General features: G+C 40.0%; 1 protein-coding gene across 1 annotated transcript; it reads left to right on the top strand.

The window, feature by feature from the left end:
- The first annotated feature begins 956 nt into the window (after positions 1–956).
- On the top strand, positions 957–9,208 carry NUP42 (nucleoporin 42). Its single transcript, XM_082045696.1, has 7 exons — positions 957–1,119; positions 2,433–2,679; positions 3,942–4,036; positions 4,315–4,391; positions 6,519–6,605; positions 8,316–8,400; positions 8,533–9,208. The coding sequence occupies exons 1-7, from the start codon at positions 1,002–1,004 to the stop codon at positions 9,099–9,101; spliced, it is 1,278 nt and encodes a 425-aa protein (XP_081901822.1). The 5' UTR covers positions 957–1,001; the 3' UTR covers positions 9,102–9,208.
- The last annotated feature ends 6,659 nt before the right edge of the window (positions 9,209–15,867 follow it).

Raw genomic sequence — 15,867 nt, 5'->3', positions numbered from 1 at the left:
TACTGTGTATATCTTCCAACTTCTGGGAAACTATAAAAATGATGTATTCATGTCTGTCCTGCTCCCATGCTAGTTTATTAATATATTCATCCTCATTCTGTCACCTCTGTTCTAACTTGCTAATTTTTTTCAGATCTGTTTCTATGAGACTATTGAATTAACTTTAAAAGTTGGTGCTTGCCTACCTGTACCTTGTGCATCACTGGTGGTGTGGATTTTTAGTCTGTTTTATTTCCACGGATCCTCCAAGTTCTCATAAATAGTATAAACTCCAGTTTTCAAAGTCAATGCTTCGCTGTAGACTTCCTCCTGGTTTTCTTCCTCACCCTAACAGCTCTGCATGTACTGAAGGTAGTAGGTGCACTCCTGAGCTTAGCAGTGGTTTCTGCAATTCAGTTATTTATTCAGTAGTGAGTGAATGCTACAACACCCTTTCTTCTTGTTTCCCCCTTGCCTTTCCCGTTTTCCGAGCCACGAAACAAACGCCTCACTGGTGTTTCTGATCCTTAATTGCATAACACTGTAAAAACTGGAGTGAACTCTGCACTTTCCGGGTTGTACAGTCTTTTTTTTTTTTTTTTTTTTGTACCTGCTTTTAAAATTGTGAAGCATAGAACTTTATTGTCAAGGGGTTAATAGTTCTTGTCACAGATAACGCGTGGGGTAACACGGCTGTCGCGATAGGCGGCAGCGGCGGGACCCAGGGGGGTGTCGCCTTGCGGACCGTTTTCAGTTCGCACTTTCAGTGCGAACTGAAAACGGTCCGCAAGGCGACACCCCCCTGGGTCCCGCCGCTGCCGCTTGTGGCGCAAGGCACGCGCTCCCCAGGCCCGCGGCGCCGCCGTTAGCTGCCGTTAGCGGCCGTTGCGCTCCTCGTGACACCGGTTGTCCGGGCCGGCGCCTGACGGGCGGTCCTGCGCTCCCGCCGCGGCTCCGCCCCCGCCGCGCGGCGCACGCCGCTGACGTCAGGGCGGCGGCGTCCGGCTGGCCGCGGGGCCGCCATGGCCATCTGTCAGTTCTTCTTGCAGGGCCGCTGCCGCTTCGGCGAGCGCTGCTGGAACGAACATCCCCGCGGCGGCGGCGCCGGGCGGTACGGGCCCTCTGCACCCCACTACCAAGGTACCCCCGGGCACGGCGGCGGCGGGAGGCGCAGGGGGGCTTCAGGGGCTCGCTGTTGGCGAGAGCTGCGAAGCAAAGCGGCCGCGCTGCCGTGTCGCGTTCTTCAGGCGACGGTAGCGGCTGTTTTAGCGCTTTGCGGAGTTGGGGTCTGGCCAGAGTGCTGCAAAGTGTGCCGTGGGAACAGAAAAAACGTGCGGATAACGCAGGAAACGTGGCCCGTGGGACCAGTGAGCGAGTTTAAGCACCTGCGTGTTGCACCTTGTGAAGGTGGTTCTAACTCTGATCGGGTGTAGGTCTGTGGAAGCTTTGGGTGCGCAAGAGGCACGGTGGGGAACAGGTGGATGCGGTAACACGGCTGCAGTTCCTTATCTTTGTACCTACAGAGTGATAAAGGTCCCAAAACTTGGGAGGTCTTCACTGTTAGAGCAAGAAAGATGATTAAGGGAGTGGAGCATCTCCCTTATGAGGAAAGGCTGAGGGAGCTGGGTCTCTTTAGCTTGGAGGAGACTGAGGGGTGACCTCATTAATGTTTATAGATATATATATAGGGTGAGTGTCACGAGGATGGAGCCAGGCTCTTCTCGGTGACAACCAATGGTAGGACAAGGGGCAATGGGTACAAACTGGAACACAGGAGGTTCCATTTACATTTGAGAAGAAACTTCTTCACAGTGGGGGTGACAGAGCACTGGAACAGGCTGCCCAGGGAGGTTGTGGAGTCTCCTTCTCTGCAGACATTCAAAACCTACCTGGACACCTTCCTGCGTAACCTCATCTAGGTGTTCCTGCTTCGGCAGGGGGATTGGACTAGATGATCTTTTGAGGTCTCTCCCAGTCCCTAACATTCTGTGATTCTTTGATCTTTGTACCTGCAGAGTGACCAAGGTCCCAAAACTTGGGAGGTCTTCACTGTGCAACAGAGCCCCTGCTGTAGCTCTGTTGGCAGGAGCCCCAAATGTAAATGTGCTGCATATTTGGTTTTGGTTTTGTTTTTTTTTAATTCTGAGGTAGTTGCTTTACAAAACAACATAAATAAAACTGAAACGGTCTCTTTTCTGGGGTGCCAACGAGTTGTTGTTGGCATGCTCATGTGGGGAGGAGTTCATGTTTATCTCTGACTCTAGAACTACCCTGGGTAACTCACTAAGTTAAGTTCACTAAATAATCAGCTTAACTCGTTAGGAAAATCTACATTTTCTTCTCAAGTTTCTTATCGATGCCATAAGAATACTTCCAGGTTTTGTTGATGTTGTATTGGTAATATCTTAACGATTTAAGACTCGTGTTGTTTTGTTTTGGTTTTCCATTGGAAGGTACTATCAGAGGAGGAGGATGGGATACTGCTAACCAGAGATACACAAATGTTATCCAGCCATCGACATTTAAGTCTAATACATGGGGTGGCAGCAGAGATCATGGAAGAGGATTTTTCAGCTCCTCTGATTCTGGATCATCAGGAGGCAGCAGCAGAAATGCAGACTTTTCGCAGAACAGATTCTCTGCATTAATGAACAGTCAAAATATCACTGATGGCTATAAAGATGAAGAGGAGAGACTTCTGTAAGTTATAGTCCTGTATCACTGAAAGCATTTAGAATGAGCAGTTTAAAATCTTGCTGACTTACTAGAGTTAATACAGAGGACATAATCGTGAGGGGGAAGCTGGGACATGTAGTAAGAACCATAGAAAACACAACTTCATTTAGTTCTCTTGAGTTATGCGTGCATGAGAATAAAGCAGTCCTTGTTTTGAACCTGGGCTGGGCAGCTAGACAACTGTGATATTAGTAAGGTGGTGTGGGATTTAAGTTAGGAGCAGGAGGATAAGAAAAGAAATAAAAGATTTCACTATTTCAAAATAAGGGGTCAGGGCCCCTTGGACAGCATTTCAACCATTAAAAAAAAAATCAAACACCTCTTTGAGAAAATGAACTATTTGACTTAGTTTTCCTGACACTTAAGGTAACAGGTTGTTCTGCCACTAGCAAAACTATTGAAACCTGGTTTCACATGCGTGTATTGTGGAGTCAGTTGAGAGTGACCAGCAGATTCAAGGCAATTACACAGCAGGTGATGAAATCCAACAGCCACTAATTTCCTGAAGCAGCAAGGTTTTGGAACCACTTTCCATTTTAAGATTACATTAAGAAAATGCTTAACAGATTATTTACTCAGTTTCTCAAATGAACATACATTGTGTTACAAACATCTGAAATGCTTAGAATCTTTTCTTGTTTGTTACTATGTAGTGATCTGCTTGTCCACTTTAATTTTTACTCTATCACTGTTTACATTTGCATTTACTTTTGGTGATGTAGCTTTTATTTCTCTGGTTTTGCAATTTCTCGATTTTTATGCTTTTGATTCCTTTCCAAAACTCTTGTGTGGAACACTTATTTCTTTCTATTTTTTGTTTCTCTCTTAATTTTTTCTGAATTTTGCTGTTTAACACTGTGCATGTTCATTTATACTGTAACATCATCTACTATTGAGAAGGTTTTAAATTGTACCATAATCTACACCATCAGGGAAAATCCTGTGACAGCATACACCATACAAGGATTCAAAAATTCTTTGTGCGTTTTGGGACTTTTTTTAAGATCTGGCTTGATTTATTTGCAGTTAGATAATAAGGTAAAATGCTTTGAAGGGACATTTCTGTATCTTGCCGAATAAGTGCATTTTTTCCACTGAGAACTGAGTACTTCTCTTAAGCATTCTGACTTGTGTTACCTACAACAAGAAAATTGATGAAGTGTATCTGAATCTGACTTTGGACTGCTGGTTTTATTTTTACCTTCATCTGTGGTTTTGTTTTCTAGTGAAAGTGTAGCAAAAGACATGGAAATTTGGGAATCTTCAGGACAATGGATATTTTCATCTTACTCACCAATGAAAGAAAAGCCAAATGTCTCAGGTAGGTAATATTTTTAATGTTGCCGCGTGATGCCGCTATTTAGGGTGTGATATTTAGGTGATGATTTGCCTTGTGATGCAACAAAAAGGAATACTGGATTATGCAAATTCATTTTGGACATTCACATCCTTGAAGTTCTGTAATACATCCTTTTTGTACCTCCAGGTGTAACTGACTTACAGATCACGTACCAAGGCCCATTTCTTCATAACTATAGAGGGCAGTTGGAAGTATTAATGTATTTTCTTGGAGGTTTTTGATTGTTCCTCTCCTTACAGGATTTTCAGATTTCTCGCCAGAAGAGTTGCATCTGGAGTATTATAACTGCAGAGCAAACAATAACATTCAGAACTATGTAAGTATTTTTTAAATGTTGACTTTTTATGTCAACATGTTTCAAGACAGGACTTGTTACTATTCTTCAGGTAGCAACTCTTGACTCATATAGTTACCAAACTCTAGGAGGTTATTGGAATGCAAAAATATTTTTTAATTACTGTGCACCAAATAAAATGCAAAAATAGCTGTTAGTCTGTATGTTCTTCTGTAACTTCATGTTTCTGTCTGAGATCACAGGCTAAAACTGTCAGATCTGGGCTTCTAAAACTGGTGGCCTAAATGTCTAGAAACATCAGCTCCTACAAAAAATGGTAGCAATAAACGTTTAGGTATTCTCAGTTAAATGCAAGGTCTTTCTAAACATTAGACACTCCTTATCTTAGTCTCCTCCCTGCTCTTGTGTGTTATTTGTATAAGTTATTTGAATCCTATATGAAAAGTTTAATGCTTTATATGCTATTAATCAGTTTGATTGTTATAGCTGGATGTATAGAGCTTTAGGTAGAACACTGGGGAGGCTTATTTGACCTTGTTTTTTTCCATTCTTTTATTGCAGGGAATTAATGCTGGAAACAGCAGATACTTCTAAAGAAGTATATGTATTTATAGAAAAGAAGTAATATATGTGGGTTTATATATATAAAATCTAAATTTATATGTCTTATTAAATGTCTTTTATTTATAAATCTTAGTCCTATCAATATGAAGGAAGCTAGCACAGTTCAGTGTTGCTCCAGGAAAGGAATTAGGTTATTGGATCGATGGAAGTAGAAACTAATTTGAGCTACATTGCACTCTTTCCTCTTCACCTTGGTTCTGCATTATAGAAGGAATTGCTTTTGTTACCATTCTCTCTTCATGTGCTTAGAATTACTAGAATTGCATTTTCAGAGACAGAAGGGATTAAAAAAAAAATCCACAAACAAAACAAGCACCTGAAAAACAACTTCAGTTAAAAAAAAATAAACAGAAATGATTAAACAATACACTATGCCTGGCTATTTAAAAAAATAGTGACCTCTCTGAAGCACTGAATGCAAGTTCATGAAAGCCACAGTGTAAAGCTGACAACTGTATGATACAGTGCTCTCACAAAGAAGTACAACATGTCTTTTCCAAAGCATGTGTTTCTATTCTTAAACTGGGTCAAAATCTGAATTTTCCAGTCTGTTGTATAAGAAGTGATACCAAGAAACATGATCTTTCAGCATGTGACTAGACACAAAAGAATTATTGATGTTTGTGATCTCAGACCCTTTTGAAAAATTAAGGAATTTGTTTACAAAAAGATTACTCATTCCACTCTTGCAGGCATTTGGGACATTGTATGTTTTACTTGCTTAATTTTTAAGGAAAATTTAATTAGGCCAGGCTTTGAATAGGTGTGTTGATAAATTTAAATATAGGAAATTCAGGTTTGAAATTCCTGAAAAGTTTATTATTTAATGACTTTCAATTTTCTTGTTTAATCAGTTATCAGCTACACACAGATACTATTTATTGCTGTATATGTTCTGTGCAGTAATCTGTTGGATATCAAATTAAAGGGCCTGATTTAAATTAAGAAAGTTAATTTCTGCAAAGCTAGATATTTTAGGATGACACTATTGTGGATTATGTTTTGAAAGTGGGCATTTTTCTCTGAAAATGTTGTAGAAGCTAAGGCAGATCTTAGGACTTCAGCTTAATGAGTGAGCACATATGTGGACAAGCCAGAAAAAAAATGAGGGTTGAAGAGTTTTTTCTCTTATACTTAAAACTTACATATTTTTTGTGGTTTCTTGTGGGGGGGTTTTTTGTTGTTTGGTTTTGGTTTTTTTCCCCAAGCACTTACATCAGACAGTGATAGAGCTTAGATTTAGAAAACCCCAGGACGTGGTTTTTTTTTTAATCTTATTGTTATGTGAAGCAAAAAAATTGATTTAAGGGAAATAGTAAGAGAATTGAAAGGAATTCTGTGTTAATAACAAAAATTTCAGCTTCTCACCTTGAAGTTTCAAGAAAGCAAAAGTCTTGTTTTCTTGGCTTAATGAAGTTTCTTTTCTAATTCTAGAAATTTTCTTTCAGCTTAGTCGTCAGATCACTCTATTTTTTTAAGTATTTACCAGCAATAAAAACGTGCTTTTATTTTCCCCCTTTTTAGATCAGTTCTGTCCAACAGCTGGGAAATAAATGGAAAGATCGGCTGCTTCAGTTGAAAAATTTAAATGCATCGACAAAAGCAGCTTTGGTAAGTGTTAATGAAATGTAAAATATTTCTGTTCCTGATGTTGTTTTTGTATTAATCTTGGGCAAATGTTTTTCTTAGATTCATGGATTTTCAGACACATCCACCAAACTGTCCTGCAAATGTCAATGTTAATTTCTGCTGCAAAGATTTCTAAAACCGTGATAGTTTTAACATGCCACCTTGTTTTTAATGAAGAGATCTTGCAAATGTTCCATAGGAACTTCAACTGTTACCAATGCATTTAACTACACTGCTACTAACTTCTATATAAATAGGTGATAGGTATCGCTTTGAAGATCACGGGATACTATATTTTACAACCAAATGTACATTATTCTTTTTGGACATCCTTCTTTGCACCTAAATAGCTGAGACACCAGAATGTTTGATTCCTAGATTCATTGGCAGTTTTATGGTAGATCTATGAACTGTCCTGAAATTCTCAACTGTGCCATGTTATGTTCTGGCACTGCAGCCTTGCAAAACGTCTGACGTGAAAGTGTTTGGCTGACTGATGGCACGAAGAGTGTGACAGTCATCTTAGAATGCTCCTGGGAACATTAGAGAAAGTGGAAGGGGCGTAAGGAGGAATATTACGTAAGAGAATAACAATTGCAGTTTGAAAACTGCCCCATCTCTTAGTCTGTGTGTTTTTTGTAGGTGGTAGAAGTGTGACTGATTATTCTAGTGCTGCCTGAGTCAGGTGCATGTGGAAGTCTATGAACACAGTTTTGAGTCTTACATCCACCTTTCTCTGGAATAATGAAATCAATGAATTGCAGGCAGGTATTATAAAACCCTTTTGTTAACTAAGGAGAGCAGCAAATCAGGATGGTTCCATGTTAACAAGGCAGCAGCTGGATCCCTGGTTTGGAACACTGGCATTGCAAGCCACGTGAAAGTAACCAGAGCTCAGGGATGGGATCTGGTCAAGTATGTGCACAGTAAGAGGCAAATATCCACCCCACCTTTGCTTCCATGTGCTGATGTTGACTCTTCCAAGGTATATTCAGCAGACAAGACCAGAATTATCCTCCAGACCATCAGGATAAATAGAGCATTTTGGTAATGCCAGAATGAGAAACTGATAGATAGGTGGGAGAGAAACTGTTTGGATAAAATTATAAGATATAAAGAGTAGTTGTTCCTGGGAAGGTGCAAACGCTTGTGAATCTGGAAGTGTAAGAGAAGAATGCTTGAGTTAAAGCCAACATTAAATAATCAGGGAGGCAGAGTAAGTTGAGTCTGCATGAAGTGTGTTAAAGTTTTAGTAATACGGTCATATCCCTTGGTATGTTCAGTGCTGAAGGTGAAGAATTGGGCTTTGGCCCAGAAGAGCAGATGTGCCAAGGTGAGAGAACAGACTAAGTCAAAGCAAAGACATAGGATCATAAAGCAGTAACTGAAATAGGTAAGAGATGAGAACAAGAGCTGGAAAAGGTATTCAGGTCATTGACTGACAAACAAAAATCTGTAAATTGTAATATATTTGTGCTTCTGGAGTGTTTTACAGAGATAAGCGTATAGCTTTAAAGCATTTTGTTCACTGCTTCAAGAGTACGCAATAATGATGAAAGTGATCAGTGTCTGCCTTTGTCTAAGGTGTATTAAATTGAACTGAGCAGCTATATTTTTGCTTCAAGTATTTATTGGAAGACATTTTTCTGGTTTGGAATCTAGTTTTCATTTATGTATTTGGATTTTTTTAAGCTATCTGAATTAAAGAACATGGTCACTCAGCCATTGCCTTCCTTTGGATTCGGAGAACGGCAAACATCAAGCTTTGGGTCATCAAGTAAGTTCCTGCATTAAGAACCAACAGTTAAACATTTTATTGAGTTTTTCTTCTGCATTATTGAAACACAGCAGTGGTTTAGTATGACAGGTATGCATGTTCTAACATTTTTTATAAATTTTATAATTGCAGGCTTTCCTGTGAACAGCAGCAGTACCAGTGCTAGCAGTTTCTCCTTTAAAACAAGTTCCAGTCTCATCAGCGCATCATCTGGAAACCCCTCTGCTTTTGGGAGCTCTTCTGCTGGTTGTAATCCTCCCGCCTTTGGTGTGACGTCCCCTCCAAGCGTATCCCATTCTGTTGGTTTTGGCAGCCCGGCAGCCCCATCTGCAGCCTCCTTCTCATTTAAAACTTCTGAAACAAGTAGTGGTTTTGGAACTTCTGGGTTTTCAGGGTTTGGCAGTTCTTCTGCTGTGAACTCATCAGGCAGCGCTCCGCTTCCAGCCTTTGGAGCTTTTAATGCAGCAGTAGCAGCTTCTGCCTCACATTCAAGCAGTGCTTTATTTGGACAGACTGCCAGCGCCTCTGGACATAACATAACATCAGCGTCGTCTGCAGCCACAAACAATACTACATCAGAAAAGTTATTTACACCAAAGAGTGAATTATCAGCTGAAGAGTTAAAACAATTTGAAGCAAAAAAGTTTACAGTGGGAAAGATTCCTCTTAAGCCACCACCATTAGAACTTTTAAATGTTTAGGACTTTTAAGTTTATTCTGAAACAACATGTTTTTGTAACTTCCCTGGTGTGTCAACTACACGCTTTTGTGGTTGAGTAATGAAATAAAAAATGAAAATTAACTCAAATGGAAGCATTTATCTCTGTCTTCTGCAATAATAACTCACAGGTATAAACATTTGAACATTGTATTTTATCGTTTCTTGGTTATTTTGGAATGGACCTTTAACATCCAAGAAATGAACGAATGAATTTCCCTTTTATATTCTGTACTGTGAAAGTTTGAGCAAAAACTGTATTTAGAAAGGTTTTTTCAAAAGTAAGAATGCACACAGCCTCATTTGAGCAGAATGCTGGAAAGAACCAGTTGCAGTGCAAGACTGCTTGGACCACCTTGTCTTTTGCCTCTTATTTTAAGGGCTTGTGCAGCCTTTGACAATTGTGTTTGGAGACAGAGGGCTCCTGTGTGGTCTGTACCCAGCTACAGGCTTCTGTTGCTGAGAGTTGGTTACCTCTCCCAGTTGATGCAATTCAGCTTTTGTTAGTTGTTCTGCTTGAGGTCATAATGCAGGCATTGATTTAGTATGGGGGGTAGGACAGCCTTGGAAGCAGTCATCACAAATAAGCAGCTTGTGGTTTCCTATTTTGGCAACTCTTAGATAAAACTTTGCAAACAATTGTAAAACTACTTACTAGATTTATGTAAATTTATAGACTTTTGTTGTCTGGTTCTCAAAACTTCATGGGTGCACGTATTAGCAATACCTATTCTGAACCGTTTATATTGAGGTATATATTTTGCCAAGATGCTATAAAGCAGGGGTCAGAAGTTTTCCAGAGGAGGTATAATACTAGAGTCAGGTGAAAAGAACATTTGTTATTGAGCAGGCCCTTCCATTAACTGTGTAAAATTACCAAACCTCATATTTAAGAGGAAAGCAAAAGTTTGCTCCAGGATATACATAAATAAATCGGTTTCTTGCTTTAACACTTGAAGATAACATTTAAGTTCTTGCTACAGACACACGGTCCTACTTAAAATTTCACTCCAGCTGTGTTTCCTACAAAGGGCCATAACATGCTGGGACATGGCTTGCTGAAATACTGTGAACATATTTAAGATTTAGGATAACAGGCCGTGGCATTGTGCAGGTTTACCAGAAATCCAAGTTCCCCTGTCTGTGTGCTCAGTGTAGATGTACCAGAAACTTGCAAATGTTATATGTTATGGTACTGAGTTGCTTATAGGGATTTTTCTGGTGATAGTTTTGTAGATGAAAGAAGGCATCTGCTTTTTGTTAGTGTTGTGAATGACCCAGGGCTGGCTTCCTGCAACTCACAAACAAAATACTGATACATTGGCCCAGAGTCCCATTTAATTCTTATGAAATGTGTTTTTCCAAGGGAGGCCCCCCAGAGCAGTACTGAGAGGGGGACAAATCAATACATGTGCATCTGTCAGGGCTCACTTGGCTCTGGATCATCTGCGTCAGTTACTCAGATTTTAACACAGGAACTGAGGAACATACCAAAATCCATTATGCCACAGTAGTTGCAGATAACCCCCATCTTTACAGAAGTTGTTAAATTAAATCTTTTACATAAGACAGTATTCAACAACAAACAAAAAAGTGTTTGTTGTTTGTGAGATGAATGCCATAACTGCCTGAACTCATTCTATTAATATGACATGCTATACCCTGTCCTCTATTTCATTCGTGAAGCCTTAGTCATTCTTACACCCAAATGTATCAGAAAGCTACAAGATTTTTTTAGAAGTTGCTGTAATTTTTTATTATTATTTGTATTAAAGCAACATTCTAGTATAGCAAGAGTATATTTTGGAGTATAGGTACAGAATTAAGTCTTGCTGATAACCTTAAGGATCCTATGGCGTATTTCAGAGAAATACAGATGGTTCTGTCTTACACTTAAAGGAGTAATAGTTATGGACTCACCTGTGCTTTTTTCCTAATGCTCATCCTCTGAAATGACTATTTTAACCAAAACAAATAAGAGAGGAACATTCTGAGTCACAGTTAAGGATAGGCTACCACTGACAAATGCCAAAGGTATCTATCTTTACTGAATTGAACTGTCTTTGTACACAGGACCACTGCAAGATTTTTGAGTTTCTATACCTCAGCGCTGCTGCTGTGCTACATAAAGCAGCTTTTGAACTCACATGATGAGCTAAATCCTTTAGTCTTTCTTCAAGTATCTCAGCAGGCTGTTGCTGCTAAGCTGCACTAAGAGCTTTCAAGGCTCAAAAGTGCACAAAAGCTTCTCTAAGTGGAAGTGCTTTTGCTTAAAAAAAAGTAAGGCCATGAAAAATATTTATTATCTATCTACTGTACGTACCCAAAAGAACATTGGCTGGATGTCCTCAATCATCCTAACCTATGGGGACCTACGGGGAGAAGCAAATTTTGAAGTCTTAGGTCACCTTGTGATTAAGAAATAGAAAGATTATAGGAAGTTTTCTTTATTTAGATGACTATACATAAAGATTAATGTTTGGTCAAATTTTTTGACCAAATGCATTTTTTCAGATCATCTCCTCACACAGAAAGGAAAACAATCACTCTTGCTCACATACCAAGACTTGGTGTTTCGTCCCAAATGGGCTTCTGAGTATCTAAAAAGACGTCAGAGAGCAGCATGATATGAGTTACCTAGCAAAAGGCAAGCTGGGGATTTGGCTGCAAAAGCAGAGATAAGGACAGGCTAGAATAGAAGGAAATAGTATTGCTTTAGTGGGCTTACAAAACTGCAGAAAATAAACAACAATTTGTCAGCAGATAAAAGCAATTTTTTTTGCTGTTCATTCTGTTCTGATTTAGGTATATTTGATACAAAAGTTGGTTGGCAGTACAAAGGTGGCTAAATAATATCTTCCTTGTAGCTAAAATCCTTTCATTTTCTTAACTTTCCCATTTTGCAACTGCTTTTTTTGTTTGGCATATGGCTGTTCTCCAGAAAGTCATAATATTGTGGTCTGGCATATAAAAACACATACAGGGTGGCAGCAAACTGGCAGATCTAACTCACTGTACCTCATTTTCAAACAGAAAACATGAGGTGAACATCCAAGCAAAGAGGTGTAATGTGTCCTGATGACTAGAACTCAGTCTGTGAATTAGGCTGGAACAGTCAAGCTCCACATGATATTTTCAAATACTTCCCTTCCTTTGAAATAACAGGATTTATGAGTCACTGAAATTCCTGCAGTGCGGTACAAACAAATTATTTGAAAAATTATTTGGAGTTTTGGTTTCCAAGAGATCATGGATTAATCCTCAGGTAACAGTACTCAGGCTGTATGCAGGGGAAAAACTCTCTGCTGCCCCAACAGAGAAAGCAACCCAGCATCTAATAAATAGAAACTTTTTGCCCCTTTTCCTCCAGGTGATAGTAGCAGCACTAGGAAAACTCGAAGTTGAAGAAGAGAAATAAGGGGAGCCTTGGAATGCATTACAATTTGGTCTTAAAAGTGAATCATAGTATCCACGTGTTTTGTAGTTTCACTATATGCAGCATAAGTGGCGAGGTAGCCTTATATTGAATGAAGGAAGATGGACAGCAAATAATCAGCTGACTAGATTTAAGCCTCAGAGACTAAAGCTAAGGGCATCAACAACAGTAAATTAAGAGCAGCCAGAAGGATAAGGAAAGAAGAGCTTCCACAAACATGTCTGAGGGGAAAGGAATACAAAAAGCCTATTAATACAGGAGCACTGAAGTGAGATTGATAACTCTGAAATGGTGGAAATCTATTTTAAAGTATTTTAAAATACTTGAAATGAGGGACGGTTGAAAAAAATCGATGAGGACGTAATGCAGTTACTGATAAAAGGCCAGTAAGAAAATATTTGTGAAACGTGAGCTCACTGCGGCACCATGGGAGTCCAGGTAATTTGCCATACTGGTCAGTAATGGAATCAGCTAATGGACTTGCCATAGTTGTGATAATTATTTGAATAACTGATAGAGCACTAGGGATGTGCCAGCAGATGGGGAAAATAATACATCTTAGCAAGCAAAGGTACTTACTTTGTTGATGGTTATGAATAATTTGAAGAGATTCTAAAGACGGATCATCTAGCTTTTAGTTAGGCATTTAAGAGCTGTCAGATATTTATATAACAGTGATTAGATTTAGCGATTAGTCACGAACATTGGCAAGTGAGGGAATGCTTTTTGTTTCTAGTCCACCTCCCGTATCCTAATGTAGAAAACAGAGAGAAACTGTAATTTAATATTTACCTGGACAGTAGTGGAAGAAGAAAGCCATAGACAATTAGACAATTTAAATAGATATCTAATTGCATTTGTCCTAATATAAGCCAGCAGCTAAAGGAGAAAAAAAATATGCTACTAGTATTCAGAGAGACAGAGGAAAGCGTAGAGTTTAGGGTGACAGTAAGGGAGATAAGAAGCCACAGTGGATTAGATCAGTAAAAGGTAGTGTGAGCTGTAGGAATTTCCTTCCCTGCACTACCTGGTGATGCTGCATTTGGTTCTGGGCAGGCGGTTCCCATAGAGCTGTGTGAGGAGTAGGAGGCGATTCAGAGAGTGACCAAAGTGATTGCTGGTTGGAAATGAGGATTGAGGAGGAAACTTAAGAGCCGAAAAATTACTGTTCGGTGAAAGCAGAGGCTGTGATGTGGAATGACTTTCTTATTGAAAGGGTACCCTCTCAGAAGGGAGGACATGGGATTTTTTCAGGGCATCTTGACTAGTAACCACAATACTGCAATACTTCCTTGACAGTGTCTTAGATATGAAGTTTCTGAACTGGGTCATTTTTCTTCCTCTGTTAACATCTGGCCAAGCCAAACCCAAAACACTAGAAACAAATCCCTACCTGTCAGGACTAACAGAACATGTCCTGAGAGATGCAGAAGTCAACATAAGTAGATCTGATTCCTGGCCTTTGAACCAAAATATATGAGCACCTGTGAAGACAGTGCCGAGAGTGCAACGCTGAGCAGCCAGAGCAGGCAGCTCTGTGTGGCTGCCTCCAGTCCTGGGGGGAGCTATAAGGACGGAAGCCCTCTCAAAGCATTGAGTTTAAAGAGGTAGATTAGCTCCCCAATGCCAGCAGTGAATGTGCCTCTTGGTCTTGAAACTCTCAATTGCAATTGTCTGGTTTTCCTGTTCAGAATAGCCAAGTAAGAAAAATAATAATAATTAAAAAAAAAAAATATATATATATATATAAAAAATACTTCTCAGCAACTCAGTATTAGGCAACGTTCTTATTTAATCTGCTATGCTGTTGCAAGTTTTCAGTTTGGTCTGCAGAATTAAGCTAGGCACATATTTTACAACACTGTATCATGCAACAGGCTCCTTGGTGGGACCTACCCTCCTCCAAAAGAACAAAACCAGATCTTAAAACAGAGGGAAGAAGAGCAAAAACAACCACCAGATTTAAACGCTAACTGGCTGATCAAGATTTTTGTTTGGGTACACAGATTGCTTTGTCTTTCCTCCACAGGCAATGGGGTTTGTTCTTACTATGTCACATGAGAGACATCAGAAACAAGTTTTACGCCTTACCCTTTCCAGCAGGCACATCTGTTATGTTGGTAATTCCGTAGTAGTCATCAGAAAACTGATCTGGTGGTTTTAAAGTACCTGCAGCAATTATATCCTGTTCCACCTGAATATCTGTTTCATTATGGCGGTGCACTCTTAGCAAACTAAATGCTTTCTAGTCAGCATCAAGTCATGCTTCTCTAAGTCTTCCATGGAACCTTATATTTGCAAATCACATGAAATGTGCCCATTGCATATGCCCTACAAAGTAATTAGATTAGTTCTAGTTACACAAAATAAACCCACCCTCCTGTATGAATCAAACAAGGAACATTTGCGTATGTGCATGTAAAACCACATGCCGTATCAATTTTAAAGGGAGACAAACAAGGTACAGTTTTGATCTCTGATAGCTGATCTTTTCCGTGTAAGCAGTGCTGTTGTGTTTTTTCTCAGCCTGACAAGTATCTGTACAGCTGTGGCTTGTGATGCACATCAGAATTAAAGCACCCCTTATAGTCACATGAGATTTTGTTGTTGCAGTTTGCTTCTGCAAATACAGGTTTCTCTTGGAGTCTCTGCAATGATGAAATAGAACTAAAATTACCTAAAACTGAAATAGCAGTTTATAATAAGGGGTTGCATTTCAAAAAAAAAAGAAAAAAATGGTCTGTTATCACTTACTGTTTCCATATGATAAATGGACAGTAGATGAGGTGGAGAAGAAATCTGTGTGTTCAGTATATATTAACTTTTGAGGGGCAGAAGAGAGTCCTCAGTGTTCTCCCATGGCCCGTGTGCTTGCTCAGCAGCTCCCACGGGGGTGGAGACCAACAGGCCCTAGCAAAGCCAAGCGATGCTTGAACTTGGCGCAGCATAAAAGAGAGACCCAGCCTGCAGGCAGATCTGCCTGCCTTGAGATTAGGCTGTCTCGGATTTCGCTGTAGATCCTCCTGCCTGGAGTCTTCTTCAGACATCTCTGTCTAACCTGCCTGACGTCCTGGAGACCAAAATGCTTTACCCCTGCCCTGCATGCATCCTGCTCCCCATGAGCTCCCTGGTCCCCTGTTTTTGTGTACCAGGGGACCTGACTCTGGCTCCCTTGGCCTCCTTGTGCAGGTTTTGCGACAGGAAACGGCCACCAGAAAACCCTCCTCCCCAGAGATCTCTGCCTCTTCCTGAAGCCGACACAGAAATTCACATGTGCATACAACGCTGATGACCCTGTCAGGACACAGTATTC

The sequence above is a fragment of the Streptopelia decaocto genome (assembly GCF_964273445.1).
Source record: "Streptopelia decaocto genome assembly, chromosome: 2".
NCBI lineage: Eukaryota > Metazoa > Chordata > Aves > Columbiformes > Columbidae > Streptopelia > Streptopelia decaocto.
Note: the sequence above shows the minus strand (reverse complement) of the source record. Positions and strands in the feature narration are given on the sequence as shown.

Excerpts from the sequence above, each read along its gene's own strand:
- NUP42 (XM_082045696.1), top strand. The coding sequence starts at position 1,002 with ATGGCCATCTGTCAGTTCTTCTTGCAGGGCCGCTGCCGCTTCGGCGAG. Across the intron at positions 4,392-6,518 it reads ACAATAACATTCAGAACTAT|ATCAGTTCTGTCCAACAGCT; the intron begins GTAAGTATTTTT and ends CCCCCTTTTTAG. Across the intron at positions 8,401-8,532 it reads ATCAAGCTTTGGGTCATCAA|GCTTTCCTGTGAACAGCAGC; the intron begins GTAAGTTCCTGC and ends TTATAATTGCAG.